The 25,055-nt window shown below is 42.4% G+C and overlaps 1 protein-coding gene across 1 annotated transcript in view; it reads left to right on the top strand.

Annotated features, from left to right (window-relative positions):
- Window positions 1-25,055, top strand: part of LOC309825351 (aldehyde oxidase 2-like) — a gene marked incomplete at both ends in the record, with an annotated part of 98,971 nt that overhangs the window by 47,534 nt on the left and 26,382 nt on the right. The window contains 13 exon segments of the mRNA XM_082658907.1: window positions 5,220-5,306; window positions 5,845-5,880; window positions 5,883-6,038; window positions 8,076-8,204; window positions 8,208-8,270; window positions 8,274-8,316; window positions 12,425-12,507; window positions 14,408-14,536; window positions 16,250-16,328; window positions 17,274-17,322; window positions 19,168-19,282; window positions 21,844-21,909; window positions 22,023-22,211. Coding sequence (XP_082515033.1) covers window positions 5,220-5,306; window positions 5,845-5,880; window positions 5,883-6,038; window positions 8,076-8,204; window positions 8,208-8,270; window positions 8,274-8,316; window positions 12,425-12,507; window positions 14,408-14,536; window positions 16,250-16,328; window positions 17,274-17,322; window positions 19,168-19,282; window positions 21,844-21,909; window positions 22,023-22,211 — 1,224 coding nt within the window.

Genomic DNA, 25,055 nt, shown 5'->3' with positions numbered 1-25,055 from the left:
ACACAGATAGGCTGAATGGATACAAAAACAAGACCCATATATATGCTGTCTACAAGAGACCCACTTCAGACCTAGAGACACATACAGACTGAAAGTAAGGGGATTGAAAAAGATATTCCATGCAAATGGAAACCAAAAGAAAACTGGACTACTCATATCAGACAAAATAGACTTTAAAATAAAGACTATTAGAAGAGACAAAGAAGGGCACTACATAATGATCAAGGGATCGATCCAAGAGGAAGATATAACAATTGTAAATATTTATGCACCCAACATAGGAGCACCTCAATACATAAGGCAAATACTAACAGCCATAAAAGGGTAAATCGACAATAACACATTCATAGTAGGGGACTTTAACACCCCACTTTCACCAATGGACAGATCATCCAAAATGAAAATAAATAAGGAAACACAAGTTTTCAATGATACATTAAACAAGATGGACTTAATTGATATTTATAGAAAATTCCATCCAAAAACAACAGAATACACATTTTTCTCAAGTGCTCATGGAACATTCTCCAGGATAGATCATATCTTGGGTCACAAATCAAGCCTTGGTAAATTTAAGAAAATTGAAATTGTATCAAGTATCTTTTCCGACCACAATGCTATGAGACTAGATATCAATTACAGGAAAAGATCTGTAAAAACTATAAACACATGGAGGCTAAACAATACACTACTTAATAACGAAGTGATCACTGAAGATATCAAAGAGGAAATGAAAAAATACCTAGAAACAAATGACAATGGAGACACGACGACCCAAAACCTATGGGATGCAGCAAGAGCAGTTCTAAGAGGAAGTTTATAGCAATACAATCCTACCTTAAGAAACAGGAAACATCTCAAATAAACAACCTAACCTTGCACCTAAAGCAATTAGAGAAAGAACAAAAAAACCCCAAAGTTAGCAGAAGGAAAGAAATCATAATAATCAGATCAGAAATAAATGAAAAAGAAATGAAGGAAACGATAGCAAAGATCAATAAAACTAAAACCTGGTTCTTTGAGAAGATAAACAAAATTGATAAACCATTAGCCAGACTCATCAAGAAAAAAAGGGAGAAGACTCAAATCAATAGAAATGAAAAAGGAGAAGTAACAACTGACACTACCGAAATACAAAAGATCATGAGAGATTACTACAAGCAACTCTATGCCAATAAAATGGACAACCTGCAAGAAATGGACAAATTCTTAGAAAAACACAACCTGCCAAGACTGAATCAGGAAGAAATAGAAAATATGAACAGACCAATCACAAGCACTGAAATTGAAACTGTGATTAAAAATCTTCCAACAGGGCTTCCCTGGTGGCACAGTGGTTGAGAGTCCGCCTGCTGATGCAGGGGACACGGCTTTGTGCCCCAGTCTGGGAGGATCCCACGTGCCGCAGAGTGGCTGGGCCCGTGGGCCGTGGCTGCTGAGTCTGCGCGTCCGGAGCCTGTGTTCTGCAACGGGAGAGGCCACAGCGGTGGGAGGCCCGCGTACTGCAAAAAAATATATATATATATCTTCCAACAAACAAAAGCCCAGGACCAGATGGCTTCACAGGCGAATTCTATCAAACGTTTAGAGAAGAGCTAACACCTATCCTTCTCAAACTCTTCCAAAATATAGCAGACGAAGGAACACTCCCAAACTCATTCTACGAGGCCACCATCACCTTGATACCAAAACCGGACAAGGATGCCACAAAGAAAGAAAACTACAGGCCAATATCACTGATGAACACAGATGCAAAAAATCCTCAACAAAATACTAGCAAACAGAATCCAACAGCACATTAAACGGATCACACACCATGATCGAGTGGGGTTTATTCCAGGAATGCAGGGATTCTTCAATATACGCAAATCAATCAACATGATACACCATATTAACAAATTGAAGGAGAAAAATCATATGATCATCTCAATAGATGCAGAGAAAAGCTTTCGACAAAATTCAACACCCATTTATGATAAAAACCCTGCAGAAAGTAGGCATAGAGGAACTTTCCTCAACATAATAAAGGCCATATATGACAAACCCACAGCCAACATCGTCCTCAATGGTGAAAAACTGAAGCATTTCCACTAAGATCAGGAACAAGACAAGGTTGCCCACTCTCACCATTCTTATTCAACATAGTTTTGGAAGTTTTAGCCACAGCAATCAGAGAAGAAAAGGAAATAAAAGGAATCCAAATCGGAAAAGAAGAATTAAAGCTGTCACTGTTTGCAGATGATATGATACTATACATAGAGAATCCTAAAGATGCTACCAGAAAACTACTAGAGCTAACCAATGAATTTGGTAAAGTAGCAGGACACAAAATTAATGCACAGAAATCTCTGGCATTCCTATACACTAATGATGAAAAATCTAAAAGAGAAATTAAGGAAACACTCCCATTGCAACAAAAAGAATAAAATACCTAGGAATAAACCTACCTAAGGAGACAAAAGACCTGTATGCAGAAAATTATAAGACACTGATGAAAGAAATTAAAGACGATACAAATAGATGGAGAGATATACCATGTTCTTGGATTGGAAGAATCAACATTGTGAAAATGACTCTACTACCCAAAGCAATCTACAGATTCAATGCAATCCCTATCAAACTACCACTGGCATTTTTCACAGAACTAGAACAAAAAATTTCACAATTTGTATGGAAACACAAAAGACCCCGAATAGCCAGAGCAATCTTGAGAACAAAAAACGGAGCTGGTGGAATCAGGTTCCCTGACTTCAGACTATACTACAAAGCTACAGTAATCAAGACAGTATGGTACTGGCACAAAAACAGAAAGATAGATCAATGGAACAGGATAGAAAGCCCAGAGATAAACCCACGCCCATATGGTAACCTTATCTTTGATAAAGGAGGCAGGAATGTACAGTGAAGAAAGGACAGCCTCTTTAATAAGTGATGCTGGGAAAACTGGACAAGTACATGTAAAAGTATGAGATTAGATGACTCCCTAACACTATACACAAAAATAAGCTCAAAATGGATTAAAGACCTAAATGTAAGGCCAGAAACTATCAAACTCTTAGAGGAAGACATAGGCAGAACACTCTATGACATAAATCACAGCAAGATCCTTTTTGACCCACCTCCTACAGAAATGGAAATAAAAACAAAAATAAACAAATGGGACCTAATGAAACTTAAAACCTTTTGCACAGCAAAGAAAAACATAAACAAGACCAAAAGACAACCCTCAGAATGGGAGAAAATATTTGCAAATGAAGCAACTGACAAAGGATTCATCTCCAAAATTTACAAGCAGCTCATGCAGCTCAATAACAAAAAAACAAACAACCCAATCCAAAAATGGGCAGAAGACCTAAATAGACAGTTCTCCAAAGAAGATATACAGACTGCCAACAAACACATGAAAGAATGCTCAACATCATTAATCATGAGAGAAATGCAAATCAAAACTACAATGAGATATCATCTCACACCAGTCAGAATGGCCATCATCAAAAAATCTAGAAACAATGAATGCCGGAGAGGGTGTGGAGAAAAGGGAACACTCTTGCACTGCTGGTGGGAATGTGAATTGGTACAGCCACTATGGAGAACAGTATGGAGGTTCCTTAAAAAACTACAAATAGAACTACCATATGACCCAGCAATCTCACTACTGGGCATATACCCTGAGAAAACCATAATTCAAAAAGAGTCATGTACCAAAATGTTCATTGCAGCTCTATTTACAATAGCCCAGAGATGAAAACAACCTAAGTGTCCATCATCGGATGAATGGATAAAGAAGATGTGGCACATATATACAATGGAATATTACTCAGCCATAAAAAGAAACGAAATTGAGCTATTTGCAATGAGGTGGATAGACCTAGAGTCTGTCATACAGAGTGAAGTAAGTCAGAAAGAGAAAGACAAATACCATATGCTAACACATATATATGGAATTTAAGGAAAAAAATGTCATGAAGAACCTGGGGTAAGACAGGAATAAAGACACAGACCTACAAGAGAATGGACTTGAGGATATGGGGAGTGGGAAGGGTAAGCTGTGACAAAGTGAGAGAGAGGCATGGACATATATACACTACCAAACGTAAGGTAGATAGCTAGTGGGAAGCAGCCGCATAGCACAGGGAGATCAGCTCGGTGCTTTGTGACCACATAGAGGGGTGGGATAGGGAGGGTGGGAGGGAGGGAGACGCAAGAGGGAAGAGATATGGAAACATATGTATATGTATAACTGATTCACTTTGTTATGAAGCAGAAACTAACACACCATTGTATTGCAATTGTACTCCAATAAAGATGTAAAAAAAAAAAAAAGAATAGTGGAGGTTTTGGTGAAAGGCAATTGAGAGGAGATTAAAAAAATTTTAAAAATAAAAAGAATTTTGGAATTACCATAAATTCTAAATTTGTACATTTTGCTCCATTTCGTAACTTCTCTGATTTACTATCCAGCAGTTCCCTTGGAGTAGATGATAACCAAATAGGTAAATGGTTCCATCAATGTATTTATCCCTGATTTCAGAAAGGCAAAGGGACCAAGGCCAATTCTTTTTTAGTAGAACTACACTAGGGAGTGGGAATTTTTCTTTTCATCCTGGGCTGTGCAGACAAAATGATCCAGGTGGGCGGGAAGGGAGTGGCAACTTGAGAAAAATGCAAGCTGTCCGGTACTAACAGCAACACGAGCTCACATTTGTTCCATGCTTCATCAGTGACAAAGTGCTTCACTAGCTCAGTTAGATGAGAGCAGTCATTCCCATGTCCGTTCCCCGACCCCAGAGGCTTTCCTGTAAAAAGATGCACTGTGATTCATTCCAATGCACTCTGGAATCCCAGAGACTTTTCCACAAGGGGGAAAACCACAGACTAAATTAGAAGGAAAACCAGTAAAAAGTGAAGGAAAATCTTCCAAGAACCAGGAAGAAGAGGGTAGCAATTATATGCTGGGAGACAAGCAAGAACTTTAGAATTCCATACTGACTGTGAAGCCAGAAAATTACACGTTGAAAGGAAAGGGCTCAGCAAAATTCAGGTCAGAGGAGGTCTTTGTCAACCAAGCACTGAAAAACAAGAGAATGTCCAGACGTGGTCTACCACAGAGCAAACGGGGGTGGTCTGTCTTCAGTCCTGCCCATGGAGGAGCTGGGCTGCGGCTCAAGCTTAGCATTAAATTCGAAACATATTGTAAAATGTCCATCATTTGGTGACAGGTGGGATTCATGAACAACAGGCGAATCAAAGCTCTAGACATTGAGTGCTTCATTAATGGAGGGTGCACACTAGATGACTCGGAGCAGGTATGTGCATCAGAAACCAGCACCATCCTGCTTTGTGAACAGAATGCAGAATTTTTCTTTTTTATTTATTTATTTATTTTGGCTGCATTGGGTCCTCGTTGCTGTGTGCAGGCTTTCTCTAGTTGTGGCGAGCGGGGACTACTCTTCATTGTGGTGCGTGGGCTTCTCATTGTGGTGGCTTCTCTTGTCATGGAGCATGGGCTCTAGGCACGCAGGCTTCAGTAGTTGTGGCACGCGGGCTCAGTAGTTGTGGCTCGCAGGCTCTAGAGCACAGGCTCAGTAGTTGTGGCACATGGGCTTAGTTGCTGTGTGGCATGTGGGATCTTCCCGGACCAGGGCTTGAACCCGTGTCTCCTGCATTGGCAGGTGGATTCTTAACCACTGTGCCACCAGGGAAGCCCTAGAATTTCTATGAGTCTTTGTGGAGCACTTTCTTCAAGTACTTACCTAGTTCCACAAAAGGTTCAACTCTGTATTTGACTTTTAGAGGAGAGAAAAAAAATGTCCAGTATTATGTGAATATTTCCTTTTACTTTAGGTAGTAGAATTTCTTATACTGAAGCTGAAAAATGCATATATAAAATCCCCAACCTCAGGTTCCAGGGCCATGCGTGCCTGACAAATTTACCATCTGACGTGGCCTTTCGCAGATTTGGCTTCCCACAAGGAACCCTGGTAACAGAATCTTGCATCACAGCTGTGGCAGCCAAATGTGGCCTTCCGCCAGAAGAGGTAAGATTGTAATCGAAGTCATAACCAAGGTTGCTGAAGAGTCAGATGAGGTGTGAAACCAGCTACTCAAGGAAACACCCCAGAAGAACCATACAAATTAGCCCTGGCTCAGAATTCAAGATAAATTAGGGGCTACCTAAAAGAACTCACCTCCGCCTACCGGTCTCCTTCCTTATGCAACGATTTCTCTTTTTCTTTCTTTTTTTAATTTGTACGAAAGGAATTACTCTTTTTAAAATTCAAACCATACTGAAGTTATTAAAGTAAAAAGTGAACATCCTTTCATCCCGCGTCCATATTGGTTGAGGGTAACCATTGTTAACAGTTCCATGTTTATTGTTCTAGCCCTTTCTCTATGTTTACCCACCCATCTGTATTCATACACAATTACATAAATGCTGACATATGATGCAAATGTGCACATATGTGCTTATTTACCAAAATGAGACCATAATAAACACATAATTCTGCACCTACTTTTTCTACTTAATATGCCATGGCCAGCTTCCCATGTCAATAAAATGATCTACTTCATTCATTTTCATGACTGAATACTTCTGTGTAACATGAATGTACCATAATTTATTTAGCCACTCCACTATTGCTACACATTCAGGTTGTTACCCATTTTTTGCTATTAAAATGGTATTGGTACAGAGGTACCAAGGTTGTATCTTTGCTCTATTGTGCATATCTGTAGGATAAACTTACAGAAGTGGAATTGCTGGTGCACTTGAAAACTTTTGAGAGGTATTGCCAAAAGAATGCCCTCCAAAAATATTATCTTGTGCAAGATCCTAGAAGGTACACAGTATGTACGACATGCCAGACCAAAGAGAGGCAGCCACTGGCAACTGAGATCATTGTTGATAACACTCTTCTACTCCTCACACATGCCAAGCAAATCCCAGCCTGCTTTTTCCACTTCTATCCCCTGTTTCCCCAGTATAGACCCTCTGCTCCAGCAAAGACTCTCTACGTCTTTGAACCCATTTGTCCTTAAATTCAACAGGGAGAACCACCAGGTCTGTGAATTGTGAATGTTGAGGTACTTCCTACACACAGGGGAACACCTAAATATTGAACAAGGAAGATGGTAGTTATCCTAAGAGAAGTCACATAAAGTGTTCTATGGGTACAAAGGAGAAAAACATCCCATTGGCTTGGGGGAGGGGAGTCAAGCAGAAATTTCTGGAGAAGATGGCACTGGGGTAGGCCTTGAAGAATAATAGCACAGGGAATGGAAAGGTAATCTGGGCCAGTGGAACCCTTGAACAATGAGAGGCAGCCTCTTTGTGGCTCAGTTTCTTTATCTACAAGATGAGGACAATATGACTCACCTCACAGAGTTTCCGCAAGAATTAAATGAATTTGTTAATATTTGGTTTCATAAACTAGGTAGTAGTATGCCAGCGTAACTGCGGATAATCATAATTCCTTTATTGTCATCACAGTGGTTGGGGATGATGAAAAACCCTGAGCATATCTCAGTGGGCTCCCCTTCTTCTTTGTCAGATGTTGCAAATTTCTAGGACATGACACACCTATATTTAAATACATTTCTAAAAAGATTTGACCACACATTCCAAAGGCAATTGGAAGGCTTAGAGAAGATCTGCTATTTGTCACTAGCTGCAGTGCTCTTCCTCTCTAGCAAAACAAGTCTTCAGTTATGACAATAAATCCTTGCTTTCATATCCTGTCTAACAACACTGCTCCCCTCTCTGAACCTTGTAGGAAAAAAAGGAAAATCTACCCCCTTCAGCCCCTCCATCCCACTGCCCTTCAAAAATCAGTTACTACCTCTATCTTCCACTTCCAGGAGGGAGAGACCCCGATTGGTGCATTGAAGAAGACAGGAGAAATACCGCTCCCCACTATTTCTGCAAAAACACATGCTGTTCAAAGAAAAAGAAGAAAGACCCTGTCTTCTCCCCACTGAAGTTTATGCTTTAGTGGGGAGGCTTTACAAGTCTCTGTTTTGCAATCATTTTCTGTCTTATCATAACTATTGACTCAATTTCCCACACACTTCAGATTAGGGAGAAAAACATGTACAGAACAGTTGATAAAACCATCTACAAACAGGCATTCAACCCTGAAACCCTGATAAGATGTTGGAATGAATGTCTGGAAAAGTCTTCCTTTCACAACAGAAGAATGCAATAAGAAGAATTCAATAAGAAGAATTACTGGAAGAAGAGAGGCATTGCTATGATCCCCATGAAGTTTTAAGTCGGATTTGCTGCAACAAGATATCATCAGGTAAGTCTTGTATGTGTGGGAAGTAACCCTCGTTCAGACACACTCTGGCTCTCCGATGTGGGAAGAGTGTCACATCTCCCAGGGTACTGGGCCCCTCCCCCAGCACCTGGGAGAAGTGTACAGAACCCTCCTGAGCAGTCCCCCATCTGCAAGCACTTTCAACACAGCGCAGTAGAAAAACACCTCAATGGCAGAAAACGGCATCAGCAAGCATGAGATCCACAGAAGCAAAACTGCCATGATGGAGTGTTGACCCCTGCTGAACCCCCGCTGTTCCAAAAGGGGACAGGAGCCCACGAGGCCCATGGTGCCATGCTTTCTGAGCTTGGAGGTCTCACGGCTTGGGCAAGAATGGGCTTCTCCTGCTCTGTGCCCCAGACCCTGCAGCACTCTTCCGTGCCTCTAAGTCTGAGGCAGAGAAGTCATTCCATCTTGCCGTTGACAGGCTGGCTGTTCTCCTAGCCACCTCTCCTAGGAATCTGTGTCAATTCTGCAGGGGTGGAATGGGGGTGGGAGGGTCCAAAAATCCTCCCAGGTAGATGTGTGAAAGAAGAGTCAAGTCATTCAGAGGCTCATCCAGAAGGAAGGAGGAAGGGCGGCATAGGGATGGGACCTTTGAACAGCACAAAGACTGGTACAGATGAGTTTCCCAGCAATCCCAATGGGTCATATACAGGAAGGATGTTAGAAAACTGGGAGAGGCTGCTGCCTCCCCGTTGCTGTCCACCAAAAGCAGAAACTCAGCAACTGGAAAATCTTACATGCATTAGATCTAGATCTAAATCTAAAATCCAAATCTGAAAGCGCATTAGATCTCCCTTGTGCGTATCATTGAAAGCATTCTTCCACTTACACTCAGCTACTGGCAGCCAGCACACACACATACACACACAACACAAAGGCTGCCCTGTCAAAGGGAATCCCTCTTAGGGAATAAAGCATTGCCCCAAATCCCTAATCAACTGGAGCCAGATGGACCTGCCACTTATTAGCTGTGTGATATTCAGCAGGTTATTCAAGCTCTCCGAGCCTCAGCTTCCCCAATTATAAAAGGAGAATAATAACCCTTTCTCCTAGGACTGATGAGGATTCAATGAGATGCTGAATGTAGGAGTTGGCAGCGTTCCTGGAATGCTGTGTGCTATCCAGGGCAGCCCTAAGCCCCTCCACAGGAGATCTCAGACACATCTCTCAGGGCTGTGGCTCCTCTGGTGGGTAGGACTCCCTGGACTCCTGGATCACATTCCTGTTTGGGTACAGAGTGCCCATTTTATAAAGAGACACAAGGAGGTTAACCGTCACGTCTACAAGTCTGGACTGAATCAACAGCCGGGGTATAAGAGATCCTGGATAGCTGCCAGTGTGGTTTTTCTCTCTGACACCAAGTGCTGTCTGTCCTCCACCAATTCCCCAACACCAACTGGGTGTCCAACAATTCAGTTCCGGGACTAACTACCCAGAGTTGGCGCAGAACCCACAGATCAAGGACTGAGTCCTACAGGATGGTCCCCACTTCAGATGCCAGTGCAAACAGGGTACCCATACTACCTACACTTCTGCCCAGACAAATACAAATTCAGGGGTTTCCACTAGCCACCCTCAGGTTTGATAATGCCACAGAACAACTCACAGAACTCAGGAAAGCACTTTACTATGATTATGACTAGTTTATTACAAAGGCTACAACCCAAGGATAGCCAAATGGGAGAGATGCACAGGGCAAGGGATTCGGGAAGGGGAGTCGAGCTTCCAATGCCCTCTTCACCCAGGCATGCTGCCTCCAGCTTGTGGACGTGTTCACCAACCCAGAAGCTCCCAGAACCTTGTCACTTGGGGCGGGGAGGGGGGGGTTGATAATGGACTTCATTATGTAGGTGCCGTTGATTACATTATTGACCATTGGTGACTGAACTGCTCTCCCCTCCCTGGAGACTGGGAGATAGGGCACCCTCTGACCATGTACTTTGTTGTTCTAGCAATGAGCACCCATCCTGAAGTTATCTAGGCTCCCTCCATGAACCATCCCATTAGCTTACAGAAGACAGTAAATTCCAAGAGTTTTGGGAGTTCTGTGCCAAGAACCAGGGCCAAAGACCACATCTTTTTTGGTTTTTATTATTTTTTTATTGATGTATGGTTGCTGCACAATATTATAGTTACAGGTATACAATGTAGTGATTCACAATTTTAAAGGTTATAATCCATTTATAGTTACTATAAAACATTGGCTATATTCCCCATATTGTATAATATATCCCTGTGCCACATATTTACTTTTTGTGTGTGTGTGTGTGTGTGTGTGTTTTGCGGTATGCGGGCCTCTCACTGTTGTGGCCTCTCCCGTTGCAGAGCACAGGCTCCGGACGCGCAGGCTCAGCGGCCATGGCTCACGGGCCCAGCCGCTCCGCGGCATGTGGGATCTTCCCGGACCGGGGCACGAACCCGTGTCTCCTACCTCGGCAGGCAGACTCTCAACCACTGCGCCACCAGAGAAGCCCCACATATTTACTTTTTATTATACCACATCTCCCCTCACTTGCATGGCCACCTTTCACCTAAACCATAGCCTACTCTCTACCATCATCCATGGGAGACAGCTTCTCATCTTGCTACAAAAGAAACGAATCTTTAAATCCAGCGCTGACTTTGTCTCCATTTGAAAGGCCTCCAGCTTCCCCACAGCGTTCTAAATTGACACACCCAAGAATCATCTGGCTGGGAGTTGAAGTGTGTTATTCCAGGTCAGCCGATGACTCACAAACCTGGAACACCAACTCTCTCAATTAGGTATGAGAAGTACTCTCCTCAGAGGGAGTCAAAGGCCCACGGTGAATAAATACTATTATTAGCGCCTACAAGCCTTGATGCCCCGGAGCGCCTCCAAGCCACCCTGGGCTTCCGGGCATCTCCAGACACGAATAAAGTCCCAATTCCTCCTCCTCTTCCTGGAAAGAAAAATACCACATTTCCATTTGTCCAATTCAACAAACATGTATTTAGTGTCTCTGTGATTCAGACCTGCTCAAAGTTCTCTGCAGGACTCAGAGATGAACAAGACCAGGGCCCCTCCTCTGAGAGACTCACAGGAGAGCCTGTCACCCCAGTATCTGTTTCCTATGGCTGCTGTAACAAAGTACCACAAGCTTGGTGGCTTAAATCAACAGATTTATTCTCTCACAGTTCTGGAGGCTAGAAGTTCAAACTACAGGTGTCAGCAAGGCCATGTTCCTTCTGAAGTCTCCTGGGAAGAATACTTCCTTGCCTCTTCCAGCTTATGGTGGCCTCCATCTTCGCGTGACCTTCTTATAAGGACACTAGCCAATGTCCTAGTGGGCCCACCCTAATCCACGATGACCTCATCTTAACTAATTACACCTGCAAAGACTCCATTTCCAAATAAAGTTACATTCTGAGGTTCTAGGTGGACATGAATTTGAGGTGTGGGAGGGGACACTATTCAACCCAGTACACCCCTGTAAGAGGAAGTGCAGAGGAAGGAGTCATTGATCCTTCCCAGAGGGGAATGAGAAGCATTCAAGGAAATTTTCACAGAATAGAGACTTGGGGTATGGGTCTGAAGGCTGGGGAGCAGGCCAGGAAGAGAGAACGGCATCAGCAAGAGTACAGGTCAGGAAGGAGCAGCTGTCAGGCCAGACTTGGAAGCAAGGAGGGAAAAGACAGGGATGAATCTGGGAAAGTTCAAGAGACCAAATCCCAAAGGGCCCCGTACTGTGGTAAGGAGCCGGGCTTTCCCTTACACACAATGGGAAGTTTTCACCCACCTTGCCCAGTGGTGACCCCTTCTTCCCTCCATGATTCCATTCAGTTGTAATTTGGGGGAACGCTTCCCAGGCTCCCTAGAAGCAGCTGGATCTGTTCTCCCAGAGCCCCTTCCGCCACATCCATTATCTCACAGAACATTCCACACAGCAATGACTTGCTCTCCAGCCTGTCCCCCCATTATGCTGTGAGCTATTTGAGGAAGAACCACGTCTTACTCGTCTTTACATGTCGAGCTGAGCACAGGTTGGCACATAACCTGTGCAAGCACTTACAAATGTTTAAGGAGCTGGTTGAGTGGTCAGCCAGAGGATTTAAGCAGAGGAATGACTTTCAAAGAGTTCATATCTACACCGATGGGTCCGTATCGGTCACACATGATGTCAACGAACTGGGACAAGGTATTTACACCAAAATGCTACGGGTGAGAGAAATAAAATTCATCTCTCTATACATTGTTGACATGACAGACATTTGGCATTAATTTTAGAGTCAATGATGATTCCCTGTATGCAAACCCTAAGATCTTGACTATTTAGTTGAAAAACTTCTTACATATGAAATAGAATGGCTGAGGTGGTGGAAATCCTACACATGTGCAGATACTCCTGGAGCTTGGCCCAGGTTTATGGACAGAGATGGTTCTTAGTGAAAACACCATTGATGTGCCCCCAGAGCACTGTGGTGGGTACACCGTGCAGGCTTACCTAGAGTAGGCGTATCTCAACTTTTCTATTTTGAGACCAGTATGTATAATTTTAAAGTTTGGACAATAACGTCAGGTGGCTAATGGATTGTTTTGAGAAGCAAGGACAAGTATTTCATCAACTGTCATCATCCTATAATTTTTAAAGGATATCTTAACACACACACATATACCCAAAGTAGGAAGATACAATCCCAGAATAAAAAAAAAGAATAATGCTTTAAATTGAATAAATGTAACTTTATGACTAATTTACTAGGTTGTTATAGTGCACATCTGCAGCTTTTGACTATCCAGCCCCTTAGCTCCTTTGGAATACCCCTCCCACATTCCATATAGTTCTGAAAGACTCCTCAATTCTGGTACCTTTTAACCTCATCCCCCTCCTGGCCCCAATGCCTGCCACAGATATATAGGCACAGGACCCTGGTCTGACCAATCATAGTTCCTAAACCCTGCTGGCTGCAGGGATTGGTTGAGGAAGAAGAAACAGGGCCAAGCAAGGCCAATCAATGTCCTTTCCTGGAACTGATGTGTAGATGTTAGGAGAAAGGAACTATTTTTCCCTTGTGGTAGTTTAGCTACTATGCTATAGGCCAGTGGCTGTCAGAGGCAATTCTGTGCCATGATGAAACCTGTCTACCGTTGAAAATGATGTGGCCATGGTAGAAAGAAAAGCAAATATGAGAGGCTGTGGGAGAATCCAGATGAGACCACAAAGCCCCTAGATACAGATATATGTGATACTAGCTCCTCCATCCTTCCCAGTGATGTGGACCAATAAATTCCTTTTGGATTTTCATCACCAAGAATTCATCAAATTGTCCTTTTTTTCTCTCATTTTGCATCTTTCTGGAGAAACTTAATCACTGAACAGTATTAGTCTGAAGATTGGCAAGTATGAACAGGTACATACCTGCAGACATCTAGAGAAAGTGTTTTTGCAAAAACTAAAACACAGTATCGGCCAAAACAGTGCTTTTTTCTTTTCCTTCCTTCCCTCCCTTTCTTTCTTTTTCATTTTTTCTTGATTAAATATCTTAATTTCCACATGTGTCTGCTAGAGAAATGGAAGGAAAAGCACAGAAAACGAAAAAGTGAATAGCACATACTAGAGGAGTATAAGCAAGTGGGAACAAATAGAAGAAAAGAGGGAGGAAGCTAAAATTAAGGTGGGAATGAGGGCAAGAAAGAAGACAGGCCCCCAGGGTCCTTCCAAGTTCATCTGATAACCAATACCAACACACTTAAGACCAAACTGAGTCAGTCAATCTACTCTCTGTCTCTCTTCCTGCCACTGCCACTAAGTAAATCTGAATAATCTCAACTTGGCCTATTCTCTACACATGTAAACTTTAGAAAAAAGAAAATCCTTAATATCCTAAATGCACTAAATTTGAATAGAAGAACTGCTGTGGGATATTACCAAGAAAACACTTTAAAAATTAGCACGAGGCCCTACTAAAAAGTGGTTTTAATTCTTAAAAGACACATTATTCTAGGCTTTAAAGGATATTGTGGATGTACTAAAAATAGTAATTTTTTAATTAAGAAAAATAATGACTCAAGTCTTCACAGAAGTCCTTACTAGACTTGAAATTATTTCTTTTTCTCCTAAGTGGCCAGCCGTGAATTAAAAATACCCATGTCATACATGCACATCTGTGAAACAAGTACAGCCATGGAACCTAATATAATTGCTACAGCAGCATCCATTGGCTCAGATGTCAATGGCAGAGGCGTACAGGTGCTTCCTCCTGTCTGTCTTTCCCTGGGTGCTTTCTCCACATCTCTGGTTTTCTTAGCTGGATATAGTCACAGTGGTTGGATTCAGAGAAGTTATCTGTGTCACTGAACATAGGCTTGGGATCACCAAAATGCCAGGAGAAGGTGTTAGTTGGAGTAAGCTAAACTGAGGTGACAAACAGACCCAGAATATAATGGCTCCAACACAACAAAAGTTCTTTCTTGCACACAATCCAGAGGGAATATTCGGTCATTCGAGCACCCAGAGTGTGATGGCAATTCCTTCATCTTCAACACGTGGCTTTCAAGGTTGCCCTAAGCATCATCACTTGGGTGATCTGAAGGGAAAGAACATGGAGGCCAGACTTGGGAGGGATGCAAGTCACTTCCCCTCATCATCCATTAGCAGAACCAGTCTCAGGCCATGTCCAACAACAGGGGAGGTTGGGGAAATGTAGAGCAGTGGGAAACCATGGCCCAGCTACTATGGAAGAAGGGGAGAATGGATTTTGGTTTACAAATTTTCTGTGTCCCTGGGAGACACAGAACAAAGGAATCTGGGTATCAAGTAATGCAGACCTGTGCAAGTTTCCCTTGATACAAACAAGTTCTTGCAGGCAGGTAGGCAGACAGAACCCCAGCCAGGTAGATATGGTGCAATTAAAGTGTCTGCATTAGTAGAGTTCCACCAGACTACTCATCCTTTTTCTTTGTACTTATTTTTCTAACTAATGTAAAAAAAGACTGCTAAATTTTCACTAGTTCAGAATAGAACCATGACTTCATATTCCTAATTCAAAGATCTGACTTCATGTACTTTTGAAGTAATATCTATTTGTCATGTTTCTGTTATAAACTGTCCACTTTTTTCACTGGGACATTCTGAGGAGGCATATAGCCTCACTCCCAGGACACTGCACTTAGGCTACCAAGAGAAACCACTTTCAAATCCATCTTATCTTTGTGGAGACACCTCCTAGGGGCTCAAAAAACAGACTGTTTTTGCTCAGAACAAGGTGGGAAACCTCAAATTCATGAGATCCAATTTTAGGTAGAATCAAACACAAAATAGGAACTGCTCTGTGTGTATGGAAGTTGTCAGCCCAAACTAGGCATTAATCCATCTTCTAGGGTTTGGGGCTTCTATACCATGGATCATAAACTCTGTGGGTCTAGGTTATCACAGAAACAAATTTAATTATTTTCTCACTTCACACTCAAAGCCAAGGCCTTCACTGCAGTAGTTTGATGACAGATGGATGAACAGACAAAAGACTGAACAATATTTCAGACCCAGAGGGATACTGGCATGTCACTGTTACAGACTAAAGAGCACAAATTTGAATGAAAATAGGATGTTTTGTTCCATAGATCTTAATGGCTGGAAAATACGAAAGAAGGTATAAATCCAAAATGTAGGAAAAAAAGAGAAGGAATTAAGAACATGAATATTCTTAGAAAGGGGATCTGAGAGTAGAAATTCAGCTGAGCCCATAGTTTCACAGGAAGTGAGTGAGGAAGGGAAAACACCCTCTATAACTGATACTCTCCTCATGATCAGGGGCTGTGTTGGTATCGTCTCTGCATTCCCAATGTGTCAGTATCAGGCACCCCAAAAGCATTCACTGACCTGATCAATTGTCAACCAATATTCTTTCAAATCCTAACCACCACGCTCTTCTCTAATGAGGATTCACTTCTTTACTCCTTCAAGAATGCTTGTCAGATTCCTCTGAAACACCTTGAGCCCATCATTAAGAAAACTCCAGAAGGTACCTGCAAAGACTGGGTAAGTGTTCCACTCTGTCTGTTACTACAAATGAGAAAGCAATCCAAACCTGTGCTGAAAGAGCTGTGGTAGTGCGCACACGCACCACGTAGAGTCAGACCTAGGAGTGGATTTCTGTGAAAGGGCAGGATCACCAGGTGATACAACTGCTCCATGATGTATCCCAGGTATGAGTGGAGAGAGAGCACAGGGAACTGCATCGCTGAGAGGAGGAACAGAAGTGTGTGAAGAATTACCAGAGGCCTTACCTCTTTTCTTTTTCTTTTTTTTTTTTGCGGTTCGCGGGCCTCTCACTGTTGTGGCCTCTCCCGTTGCAGAGCACAGGCTCAGCGGCCATGGCTCACGGGCCCAGCCGCTCCGCAGCATGTGGGATCTTCCCGGACTGGGGCACGAACCCGTGTTCCCTGCATCGGCAGGCGGACTCTCAACCACTGCGCCACCAGGGAAGCCCACCTCTTTTCTTTCTTAAATAAGAAAAGACTGAGCCTTCCTAAGCCATAAAAATGTGATATTTGGGGAGGGAGGAAGAAAACTAAAAAGCCTAATTGCTACTGAATATATCTCAAGGGAAAAGACTTGTTTAATCCAACTTTACAATGTCCTATATCTTATTTCATTAGAACAATTATCTCACACTTGCACACACACTTACCAGAGTTCTAACACTTAGAAATGAAGCTCCAAATATCTAGTGAACTAAGCCCCTACACCACAGATGTGCAGCAAGATTCTACTGTACTTGCTTAATTTAGATTTCTGAATTCAATCAGAAGGAAATTGTTAGTGCACTAGCTGAGGAGAAAGAAATATTAGGATGGGTTCTATTATTGGTTACAAAGCACCAGTAACAATTGTCAGATGTCAATTCTGATAACAGAATATTTTCCTTCTCACCTATCAGATGGTATGTTTATTTTATTCTGACTAAATATGCCCATTCTGCACATAGAAACTGCTTTTGAACAAATAATCAGTCTTTCAGCCACTGGATACTCCAGGTAAAAATTACAATAATGCCTTGACTTGGCTAAGAAATTATGAGGCCATCAAATCACTCTGGGCCTCAGTTCCTTCAGTTGTAAAATAAGTTGTTTTTTTTTTTAAATAAATTTTATTTTTATTTATTTATTATTTTTGGCTGTGTTTGGTCTTTGTTGCTGGGCGCAGGCTTTCTCTAGTTGCAACGAGGGGGTGCTACTCTTCATTCCGGTGTGCAAGCTTCTTATTACGGTGGCTTCTCTTGTTGCAGAGCACAGGCTCTAGGCGCGCGGGCTTCAGTAGTTGTGGCTCACAGGCTTCAGTAGTTGTGGCGCACGGGCTTAGTTGCTCCACGGCATGTGGGATCTTCCAGGACCAGGGCTCGAACCCTTGTCCCCTGCATTGGCAGGCAGATTCTTAACCACTGCACCACCAGGGAAGCCCATAAAATAAGTTTTTATTATGTGATCCTTAAGGTTCCTTCTAGGCCCCAAATTCCATGACTTTGAATAGGTCTTTGAGCTATGTCCAAAAAATATTAAATAATAAAAATACCCCTATTTGGTAAAAAAATAAATAAACATGACTTACAACGTCTAATCGTTATTTACTATTCTTTACTATGAGTAGTAATATCATTAGAAATAAGTTGCAATTCAATTTTACACATCTCCCTCCATTTACCATAAAACTTTTCTATTTTGAAGCTCCTTGCTGGGCAAGAAAGATGGATAGGATGCTTAATTTAGACTTCTGAACTCAGTCAGAAGGAAATTGTTAGTGTATCAGCTGAGGAGAAAAAAATATTAGAATGGGTTCTATTGTTGGTAACAAAGCAAAAGAGATGGAGGGATGGATAGAATGGATAGGACGGTCATCACCAGGCATCCTGGGTGCAGGGCCTGGCAGTGGGAGGTCCTCAGTAGATGCCCGTTAATTAAATGAAGCACAAAGAGGGGAGCTGATTGTCAAACGCAGGAAGCGTATGACATTAGTTTTACAATCAAATGAAACAAGCCAACAAACCACACACACACACACACACACACACACACACACACACACACACGAGTATAGAAAATCCTCATGAAGAAAGGAGGTAAGGGCCAGCCCAGTGCCCTGTACGTGATAAGTTCCAAATTCCTGAGTTCAGTAATCCAAGAAGAGGGCAAATCAACCCTCTAGCTGGGTCCATCTTCCATTAATAAACACATCGAATTACCGGCCCTTTCTCACCAGCCCTGAATTACCACCAGTCCCCTATGAGTTTGGTTAGCGCAGTCTAGGGGGTCCCTCTGGGAACCCTAATAAAAATCAATTGAGGTTTTCAACGTGCAGATCTAAAAGTCAAACCTTAAACCCTCAAGGTGCAGACACCCTGTGAGGTCTGGACCGAAACAGTTTGTTGGCTTCTCTCTTTTTGGCATCCTAACTGCAGCACAAAGCGTATCCTCTTTAAAAATGGAAGCAGGGCTTCCCTGGTGGCGCAGTGGTTGAGAGTCCACCTGCCAATGCAGGGGACACGGGTTCATGCCCTGGTCCAGGAAGATCCCACATGCCGCAGAGCGGCTGGGCCCATGAGCCATGGCCACTGGGCCTGCACGTCCGGAGCCTGTGCTCCGCAACGGAAGAGGCCACAACAGTGAGAGGCCCACGTACCGCAAAAAAAAAAAAAAAAAAAAAAATGGAGGCAAATGTTAGTGTTGCTGTAAGTAGCTAGACTGTAAATATGGGTAACTTAAAAGCAGTCACAATGAACATCAATCAAATAAAATGCTGTCATTAAAACTTTGGTAAATTTAAAACAAATCAACATTGTTTGCACCCCCCCCTCCCAAGCTAAAGGGCTTTATTTCTTCCATCAGGGGCTACAAGGCCCTCATGGACCGGGAGAAAGGAAAAGGAGACCTTTTTTCCTACTATGTCTATGGAGTAACCTGTTCCAAGATTGAAAGTGACTGCCTGACAGGAGCTCACAAGGTAAGTTATTTGACAACTTTCCTCTTAGCAAGTAAAAACAACAACAAAATTATGTTTACACTAATAACCCAATTTCATTATGTAATACTTGTACAATAAGGACAAGATTCTTTCAATTCCATGGGAATGTCTAGAAATTCAGCTTTATCCTGAATTTCCACTCAAAAAGAAGTACAGAAGGAATTGCTCATGACAGCCTAAAATGCATTAAATATTTTATTCCATTGCAGATAGAATTAGTTTCCAAAGTTTTTTTTTTTTTTTTTCAAAAAAGGGTCTATTCCTAAAGGAAGGTCAAGTTATCTATCTGACTAGGTAATTTAGTAAATTGTCTTGAGTAAAAGTTTTGAAAGCACATAGCAATGTGATATTCCCCCAAAGTCAATTAACCGAAAGGTACTACTGGTCCTAAAGAAATAGACTGGGGGAGAGGGGAGGGCAGGAAATTAAAATAATTTTTGTGTTTACTATTTAATTGAGCATCCAAAAAACACCCTTATTGGAGACAGGGAGTCATATTTAACCAAAAACTAATAACTTCCACCATAAAGGATAAACCCCAGGTACCATTCTAGAAACAGAGAGATTACAGAAACCTTAAATAGAATATAGTACAATCCAAAGTATAGGAAATTTACAGGATGTACCGATGACACATCTAAATTCCATACACTAATTATTCTAACATCATCTTGAACCACCTTGCCCCAAAATAGAAATGGTCAGTCCATGTAAAAATGGGAAGGACTTTGCAAATACTGACCTATAAATTTTATCAAAATGTCTTTTATTGCCCCATTGTTGGTTAACTTGCCCACTGCTTAAATATTACATAAATAAGATAAAAATACAATAAATGAAGGGATGTCTGGAGAGCAGCTGCCCTCACATTCCACTCAATTTTATCCTTAGGGCACATTAATATTATGTCCCCATTTTCATTCTAGATCATTGTGAAGAAGTAAACTCATGAAATTAGGATCACAGATTACTCACATGATTATTGTAAAACTTGTGTTTCTGGATGTTTTTCACATCCTGGCACACATAGACAATGATCATATTTGCACAGCACACTGCTGCAAACAAGGAAGCCATGTTGGCAGGTGACCAGCCTGGGTGTCCTGCCCCAGGACCTCCGAAAGCCTGTGTCTGTATCTTGGCACCCCTGTAACCCATTTGAGGCTCTACACTAGGTGGGAAGCTGTTTTTAGAAATCAACTAGTTGTCTGATCCTCCACCTTAAAGGAGGTGTTGCCAGATTTAGCAAATAAAAATATAGGACTCCCAGTTAAATTTGAATTCCAGATAAACAACAAACAATTTTCTGGTATAAACATGCTCCATGCACTATATGGGACATACTTATTTTATCTGGCAATCCCACCTGAGGGTCTTGGTAGAAATCCTGAAGAAATGAACCTCATGGAGATCTTCCAGAATTTGGGGTGCCAGAAAAGTTAAGATTTGGTCTTCCCTGTGCCTTCCTTATTATAGCTTAAGGTTCAGTCATTTCAGTATCACTTTGGTCCCTTGAAATAGTTCATTCTTTGAAGAGGCAAAACTGATTTTAAAGAGGAATCAGAGAAATAAAATGACAGGCCTTATTGCTGATGGCTATTTGTGGTTGGTGAACTAAACCATCTGAAGGTTCAGCTAGTGCACAGCCATCTCTTCCCATTTTCCAATACCTATAAGGCAAAATACACCAGGTTTCAAGATGGAAATAATTTGAAAACTCACTCTGGGGTGTGTCTAATCTCCTGCCCTATCCAGGTTGAGAATGGACAAAGGTTGGTCTCAGTGCCCATAGTAGGTTGTCTGAGAGGCCAATGGTTGAATCAAAAGAGAATTTCCCATTCAAAGGGCTAGAAAGTAGGAGCCCAGGTATTGGGCCTAAACAGTGAATGATGATGTTGGAACAAACACTGGACGTGGTGGAGAAGGAAAGCCCAGAGATATTCCTGAGATAGACCACAGCCATATACGGCTTTCTGTGGCTCCTTCACAGCCTGCATGCACACGCCCAGTGACCCAACAGAAGGGCCAGATTAGTGTGATTTTTCTCAGGGAAGGAAGTAAATTGGTCTCAACATTCGCCCTTAATACACCCAAGATCTTGCAAATCCCCAAATTCATACAAGCTGCTGTGACTACATGATTTCCTCAATAAAAAGGCAATAATACCACCTACAGTGAACCATTATGAGGACTAGATGAGCTCATGATTATATTAGAACGAATCAAGGTTGAGAATCAGATGAACAGTCAGGCTCCATTATTTACTAAGAGACGCTCAAACACACCAACATGCCGTGGACTTTGGAGTCACCTGAGAGGAATCAAAACCACAAATGCAGAAGACCTTCTGGGGTCATTGACAGTCCTAGCACTAAATTTGAAGAGCTTAGCAGATGTCTCGTCACCTCTAATGTTGATGGGGTTCAATGCAGTGCTAATTAACCAGCCCGAGTCCTGGAATAAATTGGGACCATTTAAGAAACCTTAAAATAGTATTTTTAATTCAAGTTCTCATGGTCAGGTAATTTTAACTTTGGCAGAAAATCAGAACAGACATCATCATGGATGCATGTTGCAGTCAAAATCCGGCCACTGATATTCGGCAAGTAGGTGCTGGCCCACCAAGATGGGTGCTGCTTCCTGAGAGCCACTGTGGGGTAGGTAAAGGCCTTCTACAAAGCACACGATATCACAGAGCTTGACATTTTCCCCCCTTCAGGTTGAAGGTTTATTTATTCAGGGAATGGGCCTTTATACCACTGAAGAGGTGAAATACTCCCCAGAAGGTGTCCTGTGCTCTCGAGGTCCAGATGAGTACAGAATTCCAACCATCAGCGATGTCCCAGAGGAGCTTAATGTCTCCACGTTGCCATCATCACAAACCCTGCTAACCATCTATTCATCCAAGGTAAGCATCCAAACCTACTACACAATGTGATGGATCAGGTAGCTTGGTCAATGAAAGCAGGTGGACGAAATACAAGATAGAGGTCAATGGTTATCAGGACCCAATCCCGATAAACTGTTACCATTTGGAGATGAATCACCTAGAGAAAAGTGAGATTCAGAGAAGATAAATGATCTGCCCAATGGCAATCCTGGGATTTTATTTATTAATATTCTTTTTCACTGAAAACTCTAAAATTCAGCAAGAAGCTTTGATTTGATAGAATAACATTTTCACTTAAGACATTCTCACTTAAGAACCTGAAGACTGAAATATTAAATGGGATTGAAGGCACGATGCTACTGAAATCTTAGAAAGCAGCGGCAGCATGGACACAATCCCGGACCGAGGGCTCAGAAGACCTGGATTCCTGCCCAGCTCTACCAATTCCCTATGATGTTAAGCAAACCACTCACCTCTGAGGGGCCCAGAGTCCTCAGTCATACTGAGAAATGGATCTAAAGCAGCATTTCTCAACTGGGGGAGGGGGGATATTTGGCTCCCACAGGGAACAGCTACCAAATGTCTGGAGACATTTCTGGTTGTCACAACCGGGGGAAAATATTACTACTAGGGGGTAGAGGCCAGGGATGCTGCTAAACAGCCTTCGATGCACTAGACAGTCCCCAACAAGAAATTATCTGGCCCAAAATGTCAATACTGCCAGGAAACAAAGACACCAACCCTGAGTAATTGCTAAAATAGTGAAATTGCGAATTAAAGTAAAGGTCAGAATTTGTTTGCACTGCTGTATGCAGATTATGTGAAAACTACCCTTGGAGTAGAAACTTCATTTAGGTTTGAGATGCATTGTTAAATTTTTCTTTAAAACCTATTGTGTGACTTCTTACTAGGAGTAGCAAATTGATAACTTTTTTTTTTTTTTTTTGCGGTACGCGGGCCTCTCACTGTTGTGGCCTCTCCCGTTGCGGAGCACAGGCTCCAGACGCGCAGGCTCAGCGGCCGTGGCTCGCGAGCCCAGCCGCTCCGCGGCATGTGGGATCCTCCCGGACCGGGGCATGAACCCGCGTCCCCTGCCTCGGCAGGCAGACTCTCAACCACTGCACCACCAGGGAAGCCCCTCATAATCTTTATTTATAGCCACTGGAATAAGTTTTGGAGGCAAGAACAGGGCAGAAGTTTTAACTTCTTAATAATAAGCCTCTTGTTATTAAGGCTACTTAGAACATGTTGAGAAAGACCATTTATCTTTCATTCTCATCCTGACCCACAATATTCCTAGCCATTCCACTGACCTCACATCTATTTGAATCAATGAGAATATAGGCTTCTTCAAATCCTTGACAAGACTTCCGTGAGCCAAGCGTTCCTCTGTTCTGGCCTGCAGACCCCCTCTCCTCAGCTGTACACCAACAGAGGAGAGGACAGCCAGAAGCCAGCCTTGAGTGGGGCCTCCCAAGAGAGACAAAGAGGAGGAAGTCCTGACTCTTAGTTTAACAGAGAGAACCAGAAACGCACAAAACATAGATTCTTCTGCCACTTCCTGTTACAGGAAATGTCGATACTCCTTTATCCATATAGTAACACAAACCAGAAACCTTGGACTTGGCCTGACAGTTCTCTCCCTCATACTCAGTAGCTAGTCCTTCATCATGCCCCTAACAATCTTTTCCACCAGTTTATTTCCTCCATTTCTAACCACTATGTCACTCATTCATTAAACAAACATTTGCTGAGTATCTAATAGGTGCCAGGAATTGATCTGGGTGCTGGGAATACGGCAGTGAATGAAACAGAGAGTGATCGCTACCTTCAAGAAGCTTATTTTCTAGAGACTCTAAGTCCAACTACCATCTCTCTAGCCTGGGTCAAAGCAGCCTCCTAACTGGTCTCCTTACACCCACTGCAACGTGGTGTGACAAATATGATCATGTCACTCTAGCATGTACAGAGGTGAAAAGGTTCCCATTGATCTTAGGATAAAGATAAACCTGTTTACATTGCCCTGCCAAACGCATAAACCTGCGAAGTCCAGCATGGCTGGCCCCCACCCACTTCCCCAGCCACACCGGGTTCCCTACCCACCTTGTCTCTCCACATTAGTTACATTTGCTTTCTGCCTGTTCCTCATGTCAAGGACAGAGGCCTCCACCAGCTCTTCCCACAGCTTGGAACCATTTTCTTGCTTTTCCTCACCTGGCTAACACCCTACTCACCTTTCATATCTTAATCAAATTTCATATCTTCAATCAAATTCATATCTGAATCAAATCAAATTAAATGATACTTTCCTTCTCGCATAGTTTGAGGTACGAGGAGTATAGTGGTGAACTAGACTCAAAGGCGCCGTCTCTCTAGTTGTTTATGGTATACCAGAGGGGGAAGACAAACAATTACTGTAAATTATAAGCGCTTGCCTAACTGTGGGTTATCCCTGTGTGTCAACAGAATAAACTTGTCTAACTTAACCTTTTCTTACAGTCAAAGGGGTATGAGATGTGGCCCCAGCTTTGATCATTTATCATGCAATCATTCATTCATCTAGCATACTTATTCAGCCCTTTACATGTGCCAGGCACTGCTGGTAACTAAAAAAATAGTGAGATAGTCAATCTCTGCCATATGGAGCCTACATTCTATTGGGGAAACCAGACAGTAAACAAATAAAGAAACCTACAATTTCAGGTGGTGATAAATACTGTGAAGCAAAATAGAAGAGTAGGGGGCTAGCTTGTGATAGATTATTTTAGATTATTAGAGAAGTTTTCTCTGGAGTATTTACATTTGAGCCGAGGCCTTTATGAAGTGGGGGAGCAAGCGTAAAGCTGGTAAAGGTGTGTTCCA

Source organism: Grampus griseus (assembly GCF_964374135.1).
Source record: "Grampus griseus genome assembly, chromosome: 7".
In the NCBI taxonomy this organism is placed as follows: domain Eukaryota; kingdom Metazoa; phylum Chordata; class Mammalia; order Artiodactyla; family Delphinidae; genus Grampus; species Grampus griseus.
This window is presented reverse-complemented; position numbering and strand designations above follow the sequence as displayed.